The following is an 18614-nucleotide window of genomic DNA, read 5'->3' as shown; positions in this document are numbered from 1 at the left end:
TCTGAGCTTGTAGATCGACTATTTTCAAATGCAGAAATGTATATGGGGCTGGAGTGGTTAATGTATGTTTTGTACTAAATAATCCAAATCTACAAAGTAAGTAGTAACTAATTCTGTCAAATAAATGTAGTGGAGTAAAGGTAGAATATTATTACCTACAGTACTGTAGGTAAATGTACTTAATAGTTTGAATGAGTGGCCACCATTCCCCTCCACATCTCTTATTAAGCAGGTGTTCACCCACAGAGCTGCCGCTGGCTGCTTGCTTTTTGTTTATTGCAGCGTTCTATCCAAACTATACTGTAGTGTAGGTAGTCTCTAGACGCTGTACTACAGTATGTGAAAAATCCATGGAAGGTCTCTGAGATGCTGGAATCACTGCAGCAAATAGTTTAGATTACTCGTCCATTACGCGTTCAAATGTTTAGCCCAACAGTAACCGAACCTTGGAGGGGCAGGCTATTTGTTTTAGCGAGCGGGTGTACCTATAATGAAATGGCCACTGAGTGTATATACAGTATATATCTATATATAGATATATAGATTAGATATATAACCACTGTGGCTCAAGAGCAATTCTTGGTTTACATGTAAATGGAGGGAAAACAATGTTATTTTTTGTTTTTGTTTGTCTTTCTCTATTGATGAAAAATGTATTTTTTTTTTCTTTTATTTTTTTTGGGGGGACCTACGCTTTGGACATTTCATCTCTGACATCATCCATAAAATATATTTCAGAAAATGACAAGCATAACTAACTGCCTTACTTTGACACCCCTCTGTTTGTCCCATGGGACACTTGAAAACACATATACACACATAACTAACTGCCTTACTTTGACACCCCTCTGTTTGTCCCATGGGACACTTGGAAACACAGTTGGAACTAAATGTTGTCACGGGGGTAAAACGTGATCAATATTGTGGGTGGTGGTGGTGGGGGTCACATGTTTCCAACCTGCTTGGAAATGTCCCGCATCCCTAATTGGATTGCTTGGAGCTGTCTCGAGTCTCGACCTTGGGTAAAATCAATCTGGCAAATACACTTAAAACCAACATTATCTTATCATCTGAGACTTTTGTCTTTTTGAAATGGTGTTTTGTCTTGCTTCTAATCATCTGAGCTCAATGATTTCTCAAAGTCCATCTTGGAGTTGCCAGGTGTAATTATGAATCAATACTGTTGCCTGGGCTAGAATCACTAGAAGGTTGATCAATATAAGCAGCTGTCCCATCTAAATCCGCCCAGGAGGGACAGCTCTTTTGTTCGTCCTTATATCTTTTATTTTGCATCAAGTAAAACATAGAAACTTGTGTTGCTGTTTAATCGTCCCTATGGCCTACTTACAGTAGATGGGTCTATATGTGGTCCCGTCCTTTGTTCCCTCAATACCAAATCTCTTCGATAATAGCAGATCTACAAGCTCACAGCGAGTTGTCTTGCGACACGTTGTGAGTGAGTAGATCAGCTATTGTCTGAATGTTCACCCAAGGATAAAATGAGCCCGGTGGCTAGGCCTTGGCTACATTTGGGCTGTAGCGGTCAAGATTGAATGGGAATTGGGGGAGTTTGGAGGGTAGGACCAAAAAGATAGGGTAAGAAAGAGAGGAGGGAAAGTTAGGCTTTTTCCTTTTAACCAACTCCACTTGTTCCAGCCAGGTGATCTGTAAAAGGCCTTTGATGTGATAGTGATGTATAGCGCACGCACAAAGCCAGGTAAGAAGAGAACTGCATGTTTAAAATCAGCCTTGTGTGGTGCCGAGTCTGAGATGCGTGCTGTTCAGCGGCAACGACGACGCAACTACCAGAAGGATTCTGCACTTCTGGTCAGACGAAGGAGGAGCGCCTGGAGCCTCTTTAGTGTCACCAACATCTCATCAGCCATCTTCCCCACTGACTCACAGGAGACAGTGGGGGCTGTAGCATGCCACTATAGGACACAGGCCGGGGTCTGATCAACCTTGGTCGGGTGAGGCGCCTGGAGGAGGGTGTCTGTTGTAAGACCCAGAAACACAGAACGATTCCAGCTTTACAACACTGATGATGATGTGTCCAAGTTGGTGCATCTGTAGCAGAGTGACTCACAGCCTCAGCCTATTGACTTAGAAGTCTATTATCTCCCGCAGTCCTCAGGGATAACCCTTTGGTCTAGTGGTTAAGATATTGGTCTTTCACGCAGGAGACCCGAGTTTGAATCCCGGGCGTTACACTGGTGCTGTGACCCGGATCTGGTTTCCCTGTGGGATGAGGTCAAAAGGGGTGTGAGTGTAGCAGAGTGGCTCATAGCCTCAGCCTGACTTAGAAGTCTAATAGGGCCCTATAGGGATATCCCTTTAGTCAGTCGTTAAGATATTGGACTTTCACGCGGGAGACCAGAGTTTGAATCCCAGGTGTTACAAATCAGTAGATGTTTAATTTACTAAATGAACCACCATGGTCAGGAGGGGTGTCCACAAGGTGTAAGTTGCAGGCATTCGTATAGAAAACATCGCCAGGCCCATCATCTAATACTGGTGAAAAGGACGAAAAAAGTGGCAACTAAATTGTGAATTAAAGTAAAGTGGATCTCCTACTCTCTTAACTGCCCAGTAGCGCATGACAACAGTGATGTACTGTATGTAGTCTGTGCTTTAAGATTTGACAGGGGGACAGGGATGAAACCAGTCTCAGCTGACCACACTAACTAATCTAATATAGTATAGACCCCAGAATGAAGCAGAGAGTGAGAAGAAGAGGACTCTTCATTGCAGCTTAAAAAACTTGACTATGAGCCTATACACACACACACACACACACACACACACACATACACACACAGGCGAGAGAGAGACACCAAATGACTGCAGTCTGTCCGTATGAATATGAACCATGCACTTAGTTGTAACCAGTGGGACACCGCTTGTATTAACAGTATGCAGAATGGCTACATTTCAAACGAAAGCACAAGTCAATACAATAACCGTTACTGTGGACGACACCATGATAAAGCATTACACTTGTTATAAATATATACACTTCTATAAAGACAGGAAATCAGCGTATAAACAAAGTATAAAAAGAAAAAAAAAGGAAAAACAAGTAGGCCTGCCGCCTACAGTATGTGGAAAAACGAGGTGTGGGGGGAACTCAGACTTTAATTATGGGGACCAGTTAAGTATTGCAGCCATCCATAGGTGCCCTTTGAGAGTGGTTTTGAAGGAGTCAAGGGATTCACATGTCTTTAGTTTTAGTGACATAGGAGCGGAATGCATTTAATGCCTTGTTTGAGCCCAATCTGGTTTGCACGTGGTTTGTTGAACTCCCTCTGGTGTTGTGAGAGTGGACTTCGTTGACATTAAGGAAGTATTTAGACAGGTACATGGGTATCTTGGTGGTGTAGTGAATCTAGACCAGACCCATTGCAAGATGCGTTACTAACTTACTAGTTGTCACTGTCAGAGACTCATCCAGACAGATTGACAGAGAGTAACCTAGTAGTCAACTAGCTTTAAGACAAAATAGGCTACTTATTTTGAAAACATAAATTTGGTTATCTTCACATTTTATCAAGATCTCAAGTGAACGACAAGGAATAATGGAGCATAATACGTACATCTCTCCAGTCTACTGTGTTTTAGCGGCACCTGGGACTTTCCATTTGTATAATTTGAAACCATTTTGTATTTGTTGGGCACTGGCCTACTTGGAATGATGCAAGTGGAAATGCATGCCCCACCCAGTTATTATGTCCGTGTCCCTTTTATGCCCATATATGGAGTTCTCAAAACAGGCCAGCTCCATATATGGAGATCTAGGGGAGATCAGGTGTGATCAATTGGCTAATCTGTCCAGAGCCCGGCCTTTTGTGGCGGTTCTCGGGTTGTGGATTACAGACGTACACACAGAGTCAGAGACATGGTGCATTTATAGATAGATTAAAAAAGAAAGTTGCTGTTTTTAGATTAATTGAGTATGTGAGGACTGGAGTGAGGAATCGGACACCAATGGAAACAAGCCAAAATGCTTTTTCTGCTTAACTTTCATCCTTTTAATAGCAGACCTTATAAAGTTATAATTTCACTGTGTGCTCACTGCGAACAAACTGTCATTAACGTATTCAATCAATCAATGTGCAGTGTGCACAGCGCGATAGATCTGTGGTGTGCACTGTGCAGTGTGCAAAACTGTGCACCACAGGCCGTGATGCTGTCGCCCATGGCAACCGTCCCCTCGGTATATGGGACCTTGTAGACTGCTCGTCCAATGGGAAAGCGGCACTTCCGCTTCAGCGCGCGCACACGCGAACGCGCGCGCACACGATCCTAGCTGCTAGCCTGTTCCTTCCTCCCAGTCGTCTGGTCGGTGCTGTGCGTGTGTGTGTGTGTGTGGTGTGTGCACAACAACAACCTCAACCTAGCAATGCACAGCACAAAGCTATAGCACGCACTCTCCTGTCAACAACCCGGGCCCGGGGGGAGAAGAAACATTGATTTCTTATTGTAAACATTTTATTTTATCATTTTATTTTATTCTGTAAGCACTTTTTGTTTTGCGGACAGCACAAGCAGACAGACAGACAGACATGCCCAACATTGTCCTTTTCAGCGGGAGCTCCCATCACGACTTGTCCCAGAAAGTGGCCGACCGCCTGGGTCTGGACCTGGGCAAAGTCATCACCAAGAAGTTCAGCAACCAGGAGACATGGTAAATAAACATTTACAGCACGTGAAATATAATGTATGACATCTACATGGTTTACTTTATAGTGGACATTATTGGGTGATCTACGCTGGCATTAGCTGGCCTATGGTAGCAGCAGGTTGGCAATGGTGATGGAGCATATAGTACTGTATGTGACTGTAATGTATCACATGTGCGTAAGTTAGCCGGGAAGCTAACAATATTCATCTCGTGTGTGTGTGTGTGTGTGTGTGTGTGTGTGTGTGTGTGTGTGTGAGAGCTTGCAGATCTGCTATTTACACCAGCCGTGCAACTTAAGTAGAAATTAGGCTTTTGTGTGAGGCAGTTGCCGAAACCATTGTATATTATGTTGTGCCGAATCGATCGCAAAGGGCTGCTTAATATGGTAAACTTTATTTTCTTATTGTTGCTCGAGATGTTGTGATTTCATTTTGGAAGGCATATCTATCGTCGCCGAACGACTATTGTTATAGCAGCGTGGTGGTGTAATACGCAGTGGAGCCAGTGAGTGCGGTGCCATTTGGCAAGCATGCACGGGGCAATAATAATAAATGAAGTGCCACCACCATGTGCCTTATTTTGGCTTGCTCGTAACACGTGAGTGACCACCTGGCCACAATGCCGCATGTAAACATTAACTGGTGATATTATGGCAGGCTGATGCAATACATATGCAGTGACAATGACAACAGTAGCCCTGAAATGACTGTAAACGTTACTGTATAATTGCTTAGGGCGTGTCTGTACGCTTTGATAATATGTATATGCGTCAGACTCAGACATGGTAGTGACTCGTTGCTGCCTACATGCCTGCCTTCTGCAGGTATGACAGATATTAGAGCCTTCAGGGCGCTTTGATTGGTCCGTAAGAGTCTTAACCCGAACCAATCAGCCCCCCCGCACTGCTCTGAGCGCGCCCCCATCCCCCGACCAATAAAATGTTTAGGTTTATAACTAGGTTAATTTGTTAGTGCTTTGTTGTGCAATGGTATTATATTGGAGTGCCAGAGGCCAAAGAGGCATTTTTTTTTAAACCAATGGTATATGGCAAATGGTTTTAGGTATAAGTAAAGTGTAGGCATGGATTTTTTGTGTTTAAGGCCAGGGGTGAGGGTCTGGGAAGAGTTCATCATTCATCACCAATCACACTTACTTTTACAAATGCCATCTGACAGCTTAAGCTTAGTCTGCCATCACATCACATGAGCTCAATTTGTCTGAAGGAAGCAAGTCTGTGATTAGGTCAATCAGTACTGGCATGCAGCTAGCCAGGGCAGTGCAACAGGGTTATCAACTTATCATCACGTTTGTAACCTTTAGTCTAGATATTACCTGGCCTTGAGTCTGGTCAGTTAAGGCCCTTGTACTTTAGTGCAATGGTGGCAAGGCCTAGGCCTCATTGCTTTTGAACGTGATGACCTGCTTTTGTCCAAAAAAGATGTCGGCTCACATTGATTGTGTTGGAAGTGAGTTAAAACATACACTTTCAAGTTTCACTTGTGCATTCTATTTCTTGAATGGGAATTGTTAAGTTGAATAAATTGTTAATGATGTTACCTTAAGTTCCACTTACCTGGTATTATTCATGGTGGAAAATTACCACAACTTAAAGTCATCAGCCCAAAAGTAGTGCGTTTTTAACTGTGGCCGGTAAAACTTTGTATAGTTTATTGACTGAGGCAATATTTGTTGTGCCCGTTCTTACATGCTATACCAAAAACCTCTAATAGTGGAGAAAATGAAAGCACCCAAAGCTGGTGAATTGTGCGATAAGCTGTTTGCTTTATAAATAAATAAAACTTCACCAACCAATAATCCCTGAAAAGGATTTAGCCTTTTCAGGCAAAAGCTTCGTGAGGCGACATCTGTGTCTAATGAAGATCCAGGGAAACCGCAGCCTACAAGTTCTCCAAGGACACAACACAAGTGTTATTTTCATTTGACTCCCTAACTGGAAAGGGGGCGTACACAGCTTTTGAATCACCGTTGCTTTCTCACAATTTGACACAGATTTCGTTGTCTTGCTGAGGTCAAGGACCAGTTGAAGGGGTGTGGATTACTTAATCTTTCTTGCACGTTTGCACAGACATAATGTCCTCGCATGAACAAAAGTAGACACAAGGTGTTTCGACAGAGACAAACGAAGAAGGCACTTTAGTTTATACTTTGTTGTGCATCATGTCTGGCGGTTTGCCGTGCAACTAAGTATTACAGCCTACAGGCCAGGAGGACAATTTTATGACTGGACCTAAAATGTATGTGCTCGAGTAATATATAACGTTTCCTAATTTCTATTAGACAACTCATTTCTCCTGTTGTTTTTGTGTGTTTCTGATATGACAGTTTCAATCAGTTGTAAAAACATTTCCTCCCTCTGTCTCATGAGAAATTATTGAAGACCTCCTATAAACCTTTCAGTCTTTAAAATGTCCTATTTCACCGCAGTCATAAATGATACATTAAAAATCACTTTTCTTCAAAATAATGACGACTTGATGTTGGACTACTACGAACCAAAGGTTTTTTTTGTTTTTGTTTTTTTACAGTGAAACAGCAGCACTCTATCTTTCCAAACACACCCTTTATTCAGTTGTCAGTACAACTCGCACTGAACATTTGTAACTGTCAGACTGTCAGGTCTGGGGAAAACAAGGGGCGTTTGTGTCACTGCTAGTGACAGAGGCACTGCAGGGTGCCTCTGCAAACGTTAGCAGGAGGTGCTTTGTGATGCTCTGCATATAGGCCAGGCCCAGGTTGCCCCCCCAACCTCCTTTTTGTGTCCGTCAGTCACATGATGATGTGGACTGGGGAGCTGCCGGGGGTCATCCTTCCATCATGAGGAATGTTTCACGTACGCGTCCGTTACGTCCTCTGGCTTTGATGTGCCGGCCTGTAGACCAGTGGTTCCCAAACACTTTCCTGTCACAGACCCCCAAATTGACACTAATTAGCCCACAGACCTCCATTTCAAAATATATGTTGGGGACCCCCTTAAGAGAAGATTTTTATGGCTCTAGCAGTGATTCTTATTTCTTAAACCATTTTCCATTTCAAGGACCCCCAGTGTGACAGACCTGCATTAGGCTACGGAGTACGGACCCCCATTTAATGGCATTTCTATTTCCACCATTTATATTGTAAAATTAATGTTAATTTAACTCGGTTCCATTTGTACACGCAGAGTTACAGACCCATAAGGGCCCATTTGGTTCCAAACTATCATGTAGCTGGGGACCCCTGGGGGTCCGCGGACCCCACTTTGAGAAGCGCTGCTGTAGACACCGATGGCATTGATTTTTTTATCATGTTCTGCAACTCAGCCTTTTTGCCTTCATTTTGTTTGTTCTACATAGAAACGGCCATAAGTGCAAACCTATGTCCAATGCCCTGACTGTATTTTAACTTTTGTTGCAAACCAGACAACCAAAAACTTGTTTATTGTGAATTCATCACTGTCACATTATTGAAGCATTTTGTGGTTTACTGTAAAGCCACAGTTTGGACTTACAGTAAGCCACACCTCCTGTGGTCAATTTTGGAGCCAGGGTTGCTTGTATCCTGGTCATCCTTAAGGACTTTTCACAAGGGAAGAGAAGAGCCTAGAAACTAGAAAGTCATCATTTTCCAGGCATTCAGATGGGGCAATTTGGCAGGCAGAGCGGGCGTAATAATCCGGTGAAGTTGACATGTTTGTTTCCGCCCAAGTCAGTAGTTGAATTCATCATCATCATAGCCTCATTTCAACTTGGGAGTACAGTCGAGAGTACAGTCGAGTACAGTCGAGGGGCAGGCCCTCGCTCTCAATGTAGCCGAGATAAGCCAAGAATTGTGTTGAGCCTTTTTTTACGCGCCTCGCACCTACAAGTATCGGTTCACATGAGGAGTACCGTGAGACCTCGTGGATCCCAGCCATAACACAGGCATACGGCTGCTCCCTGTGTGATTAAAAAAAAAACCTTTCAAGTTTTCAAGCCTGTCAAGACTCTGTTTGTGTTTTTATTATATGGCAATGAATGACTTGAATAGTGTAACTTGTGACACAAGTCTCCGTCACTCGCCAGCTTATTTGAGCTGTCTGGACCCATTGAGTTTGACATAATTAATTATATTGTACTGTTTCCTTCTCCTTTTCGACACCAGCGTGGAGATCGGGGAGAGCGTGCGCGGCGAGGACGTGTACATCGTGCAGAGTGGCTGCGGCGAGATCAACGACAACCTGATGGAGCTGCTGATCATGATCAATGCCTGCAAGATCGCGTCGTCGTCTCGCGTCACCGCTGTCATCCCCTGCTTCCCCTACGCCCGGCAGGACAAGAAGGACAAGGTGGATAACTGGACATATACAAGGTTTTCAATGTAATGGGACCCAGGGGTGGCCTTTTAGATGGGACCCAGGGATGGTCTTTTAGATGGGACCCAGGGGTGGTCTTTTAGATGGGACCCAGGGGTGGCCTTTTAGATGGGACCCAGGGGTGGTCTTTTAGATGGGACCCAGGGATGGTCTTTTAGATGGGACCCAGGGATGGTCTTTTAGATGGGACCCAGGGATGGTATTTTAGATGGGACCCAGGGGTGGTCTTTTAGATGGGACCCAGGGGTGGTCTTTTAGATGGGACCCAGGGGTGGTCTTTTAGATGGGACCCAGGGGTGGTCTTTTAGATGGGACCCAGGGGTGGCCTTTTAGATGGGACCCAGGGGTGGTCTTTTAGATGGGACCCAGGGATGGTCTTTTAGATGGGACCCAGGGATGGTCTTTTAGATGGGACCCAGGGGTGGTCTTTTAGATGGGACCCAGGGGTGGTCTTTTAGATGGGACCCAGGGGTGGCCTTTTAGATGGGACCCAGGGGTGGTCTTTTAGATGGGACCCAGGGATGGTCTTTTAGATGGGACCCATGGACATTTTATGAGTTCTACTTCAACAACGTTACAGTTACAGTACAGTACTGAGTTCAGTACAGTATTGCATCCCAGGACCTCCGGAGGGTGACATGATTGCGTCCTTTCTCAATTTATTGAATCTAAGGATGCAGGATATTTGCATCAGTGATACAGTAGTACACACACACAATACACACTTCAGTGATGGGTGCAGTGTTTTAGCCATAGTCTCTTGAATAGTTTTCATTTAGTTTTACTCACCTGGAATGTTTTAGTGTCCGTCTAGTTTTAGTCTACTAAATATCATACAATTTTAGTCGACTAAAATGTATTTTGGCGGGCCTTGATGCCATCGTAATGAGGACTAATCTGGTGTTAAGGTATTTGAGTCATGGTATTATATCAGGGGTTTTCAACTGATTAGGAACCAGGGACCACCACACTGACTGAGAATCAACCTGGGGACCACCACCCTGACTGAGAATTAACCTGGGTACCATTGTTGTGTTGGGAGGGGGGATATGGTCGTGGTGTGGGGGAAATAAATTAACCTTCCATATTAAACTCATGTTGCTGTTCATTGTAACATATTCTATGAGTAAGCAGACACGATTGATTATGGGCACATTTACTTATATTGGTTACTCAACCAGGCAATCCGGTTTCCCTTGAGATTCTAACTCACTTTTCTGTGGAAGTTCTTGACATCAGACTTCCCAGTAAACTTACAACATCGACGCGTCATCATTTGTCACCAGATAATTTACTGCATTGTTTCTCAACTTGTGGTCAATACAATAAATTCAAATATGAATCTTCACTTTCCTACATTACTAAATGCATGGTCAGGGACCACATGCAACACCTTCACGGACCACCAGTGGTCCACGGACCCATGTATTATATTATAATAAAGATGTAAACACACAACTGTGTGTATATTATACAGCGGAAACTCAGTGGAAACACAGTTCCAAGGTGCACTGCACAGCAACATCGCACACTAACTCCTAACCCCATGGCCCAGTGGTCACTGGGCCATATACCACACGGTATAGAATTATGTTGCAATATTGACTGTAAATTGTGTCTTGCCTCCATTTACTTGCGTGACTTGTACTCTCTGAAAGGTCATCTGTGCAGGTTTCCCACAGGACTGCAGCAACCTTATCTGAAATGTTTCTTTTTAAGGTTGTTCTCGAATGAGCGTTGTATGCATTTATTGAAGGCTCACGACATGGACATTTTGCATTCCACGGTGCAGAAACAAATGGGTTCACACACTGCATTCTTGTCTTGTAAATCATTATCTCACGGTGGGCCAGTTGTTGGTTGTTGTTGTAGTAGCCAGCAGCTCCGGCACATGTGGAGCTTGAGAAAAATAATCTACATTCTTTGACTGGATTGTCTAATTGGCTTGAGTATCATTGCAGTCTGTATCAAATCAATTGAAACTAGCACATGTTGTGCATTAAAATGCAATACAATTTCAATCTACATCAAGTGAGATGTATGGTTTCTCTTCTGGCTCTCCTGCACCAGCCTTCAGGCTACTGTATTCAGTTCATCATAAGCAGTGTTCCTTTTTACTCACAGTGAGGTGTAAAATACCAGGGTCTAAAGAGCTTCTGCTGTGGCTGGTACTTGACCCTGTGCAGGTCTTCTTCTGGATTTACAGCTTGTACTTTAGCTTGGCAAAGATTTGACTTGGGAGCGCCTGAATTTTAAATATTAAATGGTTTGATTGAAATGATTGTATTCATCCCCCTCTTTCAAAGAGGTTGTCGTAGCTTTTCATCCCACCTTCTAAAGAGAAATAACAGCTATCTATTTGGGAAAGTTTATCTGCACAGATGCTGGACAAACAAGGGTCAAATCACTGAGGAATATGGATTGAAGTCTAAAGAACATTATTAGTCAGTCCTTCTGATTTAGCTCAGTAATGGATTACAAATGATCTCATCAACCTGGGACTTGACATACAGACATTAGCGTTTCTGAGAAGAGTGAGCAGTTAATGCATTTCCTTCATCAATTCCAGAAGCACAATGGCTCTACTTTGTTTTTGTTAGATTTGTGATTTCTAATCACGTCCATGAAAGATTAGATTATAGAAAGATCATAAATCTCTGACCCTGCCACTATGAATATCAAACAAAAGTGGGTTTCTATTCCATTCCAAAAGTAACACACTTTTCACCATCAATTGATTCCTCTTCCTCCATACTTTGATTTGTCTTGTTTCATCTATTTTGATGCACTTTGATGCATCCCGCTTGTTCTCCCTATTCTTTTATCACTAAGAATCCCATAACTACTTGCACTGGTGTTTGACAAATTGTTCATGGCTTCTACCTTTTTCAACCTTGCACTTTTATGTATCACTCTGGATAAGAGTGTCTATAAAATCCCTAAATTGAAATTGTTCCCAACTTCTTTTATCCCTGCTACATCCACCGTGTCCAACGCAAATGACTCATTTGTAAACGCATGAATGGTGTATTGAATTTGACATATTGGAGTTGAAAGATTACTGGATTTCTGCCTCTTATCGCGGAGCTAGACTTTCTCATCGCAGCAGGGCAGTGTGTATTGTTGTATTCCATCAGTGTTTAACCCCTACATTCAAATGACTGTGTCTTGCTGTGTGTGTGGCAGAGTCGTGCACCCATTTCTGCCAAGCTGGTGGCCAACATGCTGTCGGTGGCCGGAGCCGATCACATCATCACCATGGACCTCCACGCGTCCCAGATTCAGGTGGGTACAAACAGAGTAGATCTCTTCAGATTCAGGTGGGTACGAACAGAGTAGATCTCTGGTAGCTACTCAAAAATATGGTCCCGACCCAGAAAGAATCTGTGAAATTATATCCGTTTCCGACCCGTTCCGAAAACATTTTCAAATGAGAAAACCAAACCCGAATGGACCCATGACAATTTCGTCCGATTCTAACCTGTTCCGAGATTTCTTTCACATGTCGGCACAGAGCCCGACCGAGATCGGATTATTTGCAACATTCCGAGAGCGGACGTATTGACCAATTACTATTTTATTATTAAAGCTAGAGAGAGACTTGTCTCTTCTTGTCTCCTCAGCATGCGTGCATTTAAAATGAACCAAACGGATCATTTGTTTTATTACACTATCAGAGTTTTAACAGATGTGCCTGTCTTGGCTGACACAACACTTGTTGGGATCCATCATATGTAGAATTGCACAACAGTGTTTTCAAACCAGCCCGTCCTGGCTTGCCTTGCATGGTATGCATGCGCATTGCATAGCTCTTGCGCTGCTGATCCTAAACCACAATCATCACACAAGTAACACAGCCATTCATGTTGCGGCTACACTAACCTGATCCTAGGTCAGCCTAAACTATAACAGCACTCCAGTTCATTGTATTTTTCCCTCCGCAGCGCAGCAGAGCGCACAGCGGACACAAAGAGAGAGACACACACACACACACTCACACACTCACACAATCACACATTGATTGATTGAATATATTACCGTATTAACATTTGCAACAACAAAAAAAGCACAGAATTGAATTAGCTATTGGAGCACGGTGCTCCCCAAACGCCCATACCTTGCACTTTTTAATATTGGTTGCATATTAAGTGAGCTGTGTGTGTGTGTGTGTGTGTGTGTGTGTGTGTGCGCGCGCTACAGAAGAAAAAAACGCGCTACAGAATAAAAAAACAAACAATACAAGCTTTCAGGGCCTATTTCAAGCTGATTCACCTTTTACTTCCGTACGTAAAGAATCGGCAGGCCAGTCATTGATTCTGTCAGCAACGTTTTCCTTTAGTGTTGCCACTGTTCTTTTCGCAGGGCTTCTTTGACATCGCCGTGGACAATCTCTACGCTGAGCCTGCCGTCCTGCAGTGGATCCGAGAGAACATTCCCGAATGGAAGAATTGCATAATCGTGTCTCCAGACGCAGGAGGTGCCAAAAGGTAACCAGGATGAATGAATCCGAGGCCTGGAAACAGATTGGTTGCTGGATGAATTGTTGATCACGGGCTTCCGGCTGTAAATTGATGATTTGTGTAGCAGCTGTAGCTCATTCCCATCAGTGGCAGCAGACGATTGCTATGAATTGTGTCCATGGGAGGTCTGGGTGTGTGGGGCGTGAATCGGGCACTGGTAATTGTAAGTGGAACAGGTAAAGACTCAGACATTGAAAAGGTTATAGGCTGAAAAGATTTCAAAGCTGGGGAGAGTGGTGATATGAACTAGAACATGCTTCGCTGAACGGGTGAGGCCGGTTTTATTACGAAAAAGGAAACCTAGTCTGGCTTTTACTTTGGGGAGTAGATGATTAATGGGTGGTGTGGTGAAACAAATGCTGCTCTCAAAGCTAGATACCGTGGTCATTTTAGGCAGAGACATGCTCTAGTTAAAATGAGCGGCGTCAGCGGTTTGCCAGGCCAGTCACAAAATAAAGGATATTTGAATATGCTTAAAGAGCTTATTGATTTTTGCATAATTATTCACAATTGTTACATGCCCAGGGGTAACTACAATCTAAAAATAGCAGAGCTTGTGAGATTGTAGATCACGTGGTTAAAAGACAAACAAGGTTGATGTGTAAAGGAGTTGGTGGAGTTTTGCAGCAGGAGGGAGTTCAAATAAGTGACCAGCCTTAGCAAAGCGGGCATTAAAAACAAGGTCGCCATCCATAACGGAGCCTGGAAATTGAGTAGGGGACGATCTATGATCCAGAGACGTGTTTCAGAGAATTGTTTCTTATAAGGGTTTTTACATGTGTACATGTACAGTATTTATCAAAAGTCTGAATGCAGCCTGGTCTATGAAATGTTTCATCGCATATGTACCTCATAATAAACAGAGGAGGGTGTTGGAACAACTTATAACAACAACCCATGTACTTAACGGTAGTTGACCAGGGTCCCCAGGGCTCTTATACTTGTGTTGGTACATAACGTTCATTAAAGATTGCTGACTCACTCACTCAATAGACTACACCAGGAAATACATCACATGGGTCATGCTGCTCTCCATCTTTTCGATTATATTTCCAACAAGCTGTAAATATTCTGAGCGTTTCCATACTAGTTAATGTATTTCTTGAGAATGAGATTTAAAAAGAAAACCCTGCTCTAACCTGCTGCTGTCGCACCAGATTACAGTCCGCACGTCTCATTGACATCTGTTCCTTCAGAGTGACGTCCATAGCAGACCGGCTCAACGTGGACTTTGCGCTCATCCACAAGGAGCGCAAGAAGGCCAACGAGGTGGACCGCATGGTTCTGGTGGGAGACGTGAAGGACCGCGTGGCCATCCTGGTCGACGACATGGCAGACACCTGCGGCACCATCTGCCACGCCGCAGACAAGTCAGTGACCTTCCTTCGTTCATTGAGAGAGAGAGAGACGACCTCACAAAATGTTCTGTTGATTAATTGTTTGTTCAATTGACCATTTCGATCACTACATATCTGAGGAGTAGCTTTCCTGTTGTAGAACTGGTTCCATCACACTTAGTCCATCTTCTTTCTCGCACACACAAAATATTGTGCACATCAAAAGTAACATGTTTTAGCTTGGTCCAATGTGGAGTCACGGCGTTCCTTAACAAGTCTTGAAATATGTTCACTTGTAGCTATTCTATTTTTATGTAAAGGCCTTTGTGGCATTGTAAATGTAACTAAACGTTGCATTCAACCTCATCTTTAGGCTGATAGACGCCGGGGCCATAAAGGTGTATGCCATCCTCACACACGGCATCTTCTCAGGACCGGCCATCTCGCGCATCAACAACGCCCCCTTCGAGGCCGTAGTGGTCACCAACACCATCCCCCAGGAGGAGAAGATGAAGTCCTGCCCAAAGATCCAGGTACACCATTAAACCATTTAGGACGGCAACCCCTTTTGGTGTTTTAAGCATTATAGAGCACCGAAGTCTGACGTCACTTTCAGTAGAGGGCGCCAATACACAGGTTCATGTATTTTTTTATTTGCATTGTAATCCCCATAGGGCGATTTTGGGTCGCTTCATATAAGAACTGTGTTTGAAAAATAAACCGACCACCCCAGCCTTTCTGTCAGGGGAGTGGCTGTGCGTCGTTAATGATGTCCATTCATATTTGGTACAGCCAGTTTCTGGAGAAAATTGAATTAATGTGGCCGCAAAAGCCTTGAAACTACATATGAAGGCAATGCCGCTGCTAATATACGTCACGCCCAGCTGTCAACACATTGCGCTCCTGAGATTCCTCGTTGACGTAAGCTCAGCTGGTGGTGACTCGACTTGTACTAACCACGAAACATTAAATATCAATAAAATAAAAATAAACTTAATTAACATTCAGTTTCTGTTGTGCGATGGGCAGATGCAGCAACCCCGCCTACCTGGAAATGTAGTATCTGGGTTGTTCGAGTCGTTTCTAACGCTTATTTTGTTACTCTTTGGGTATATTTGTACATTTCAACCTTCAGTCGATGCTTCATATCCATATGAGTGAAAAGGCCGGGGTGATCGGTTTATTTTTCAAACACAGTTCTCATATGAGGCGATCTAAAATCCCATTATGGAGATTACAATGCAAATAAAAAGTACACGAACCTGTGGACTGACGCCCTCTACTGACAGTGACGTCAGGACTTCCGTGCTCTATGTTATACTTCAGTTATTAAAACCCCACCCCACTTTTGTTTTATTACATTATGTCGATCCATTATCCATTATTCTTTCTTCCATTCAAAAGTGACACATTTGTTGTTGTTTTCCCAGGTCATCGACATAGCCATGATCCTGGCCGAGGCCATTCGCAGAACTCACAACGGCGAGTCGGTATCCTACCTCTTCAGCCACGTTCCCTTGTAGAGGCCAGGAGGAGAGAGAGAGAGAGAGACCCTCGCCTCTCAGGTCTGATTTATACTTCGTCGTACGACGGCATCACTTGCCGAAAATAGCCAATCTACAAGCTCACGTGACGTCACAACACATTGTGAGCCTGTGGATGGACTGTTTCCAGCAAGGGACATCTTCGTAGGCTGGAATTGAAATGAAGCATAAGCCCCATCTGCACGCACCTTTGGCACACCACCCTCCGTGACGCGGTTGGGGGAACAAAAAATAAAAGTTCTGGCAATATTTTTGACAGATCCACCGCTCATGTGACCGTCCCCTGAAGGTCACGCCCCCTAATACACACTTCATCTTTCTCTTTCTGACTTTTCTCAACCCGGGAGCAAAATGCCTTTTCTTCTTCTAGTTCTTCTTTGGAGAACAACTTGCTATTTATGAGTGGTGTCACCTTTTGTGATTGTTTTAATTTGATTTTCTTTCTTTTTTTTCTTCAGTTTTAACCAAAGGGTCCATTTCTTTTTCCTTTTACCTCATGTTAGGTTCACAAGAAATCTACCATCCCATAGCTTGATTGATTTTATGTTTTCAGAACGTTCCACTACAGAGAAAAAGAAAACAAAGGTGCATAATTATGTGGGGTAAAGTGTTCTGCGATTAGCCATTATGAGTGTTGTTATTTTTTTATTGGCTTAATAACTATTGAAGATAATGCTATATTGAGTTGTTCTACAGGTAGGTTATGCACAATGAGTTAACATGGATCAATTCAATACCCATGCAAGCGGGTACGATTCCACTGAGACTGTACCAAGCTGTATTTGACCATAGATGCTTAAAAGAGTCTTGAGAAGAAATAAAAGACTCTGTTTTGACACAAGGGAGTTTTGATTTTGTGCTTTCACTATTTTGCCCTCTGTCTTAATATTGGTTTAATTAAAGGTATATTCAGTGATTTCACTTAATTCTTTTTTTATTTTGTTGTGATAATCCTCCCTACTATAGAGTGTGCTGACCACATAAGGAGTTCCTCCCTGTCCCCAGTTAACCTCTGGTGGTAAAAAAATAAACCCTTCGCTTTTGGCTAGGTGGCCCAGCCTTCATCCAATTAGGATAGAGAGGGGCCTTCCGCCAATCATGATCGGGCGGGGGCGGGACTTGGTTGCGTGCTGTTGGCCCGTCGCGTAGTGCATGCATGTGCACATCTTGTTACCGGGCCGAATGGCGGGTTTTCCAAATCACTGAATGCTCCTTTAACTACTATCTGCAGAGAATTGTGAAGATTTACAGACATAATGTCCTTGTTGTGCTGCTTTGAAATGTCTTCCTGACTATGTATGATTTTACCTTGAAATCTGAATCAGGTAGTGCCACCTTGTGGTGGCAAGTTGGTGTTACAAAAGTCTTTCCCAAGCCAAGTGCAGTATGTTTTATGGCCTCCACCTTGATATGCACACCCTGGTGCTTTGCAACATTAGTTATGGAATGTTAAAAAATAATGCCAAAATACACCTTTTGTTGTGTTTTTCATTCTTGCTAGAGAAATAAATGCCCCCCCCCCCAGTGGTGTGATAAAACAAAACCCTGTGTCAAAGGTTTTCCACTTGCACCTACAACAAGACACACAATAAGTTAAGTTAAATACATTGAAGACCACCGCCCTCGATGCACATTATAATAATTGTTACTGATGTAATTAACGACTATAAAAGCTATTGATCAGGCTTTTGTGTAAAAAGTTGTAGCCCAGATGCTGGTTTAGTGTTACGTTTTTGTGTCGAGATAAAGTCATTACAATGATGAGGGGCTGGCAGGTTTCACTTGTTTTCTCACCTTTTTTTTACACAGTTTCTTTGACAATAAAGTTGGACAATGGCTTACCAATGTATTCAGTCATTGTTTCCTTATCGTTTGAAATGCAGACGATTATTATTCAAGGTACTTGATTCCTAGGATAATGTATTGATAGAATGTGATACTGGGCCTTATTTAAACTATAGAAAATTACCGTCAGCCAGGTGGTGCCACTTTATTTTTTAAATCACATGTTCCTTAGTGGGTCTTAACACGTTTTACTCTGGATTATGACCTAAATAGTCTTAATAGTTTATGAAATGTTGATTAATGTATCAACAGCTACAAATATCTGGGCCAGACAGACATGGGTGTCGAATACAATGAAAAACACAAATGGAGAAACAAATGCTTCTGCTATGGGTT

The 18614-nt window shown here is 43.2% G+C and overlaps 1 protein-coding gene across 1 annotated transcript; it reads left to right on the top strand.

The window, feature by feature from the left end:
* Nucleotides 1–4357: 4357 nt before the first annotated feature.
* On the top strand, nucleotides 4358–18274 carry LOC310854055 (ribose-phosphate pyrophosphokinase 2). Its single transcript, XM_083758536.1, has 7 exons — nucleotides 4358–4684; nucleotides 8822–9005; nucleotides 12219–12317; nucleotides 13395–13519; nucleotides 14749–14922; nucleotides 15263–15422; nucleotides 16320–18274. Exons 1-7 carry the CDS (start codon nucleotides 4563–4565, stop codon nucleotides 16410–16412), a joined length of 957 nt encoding a protein of 318 aa, XP_083614662.1. The 5' UTR covers nucleotides 4358–4562; the 3' UTR covers nucleotides 16413–18274.
* The last annotated feature ends 340 nt before the right edge of the window (nucleotides 18275–18614 follow it).

Source organism: Protomyctophum parallelum, assembly GCF_964188405.1.
Source record: "Protomyctophum parallelum genome assembly, chromosome: 23".
Taxonomy (NCBI): Eukaryota; Metazoa; Chordata; class Actinopteri; order Myctophiformes; family Myctophidae; genus Protomyctophum; species Protomyctophum parallelum.
Note: the sequence above shows the minus strand (reverse complement) of the source record. Positions and strands in the feature narration are given on the sequence as shown.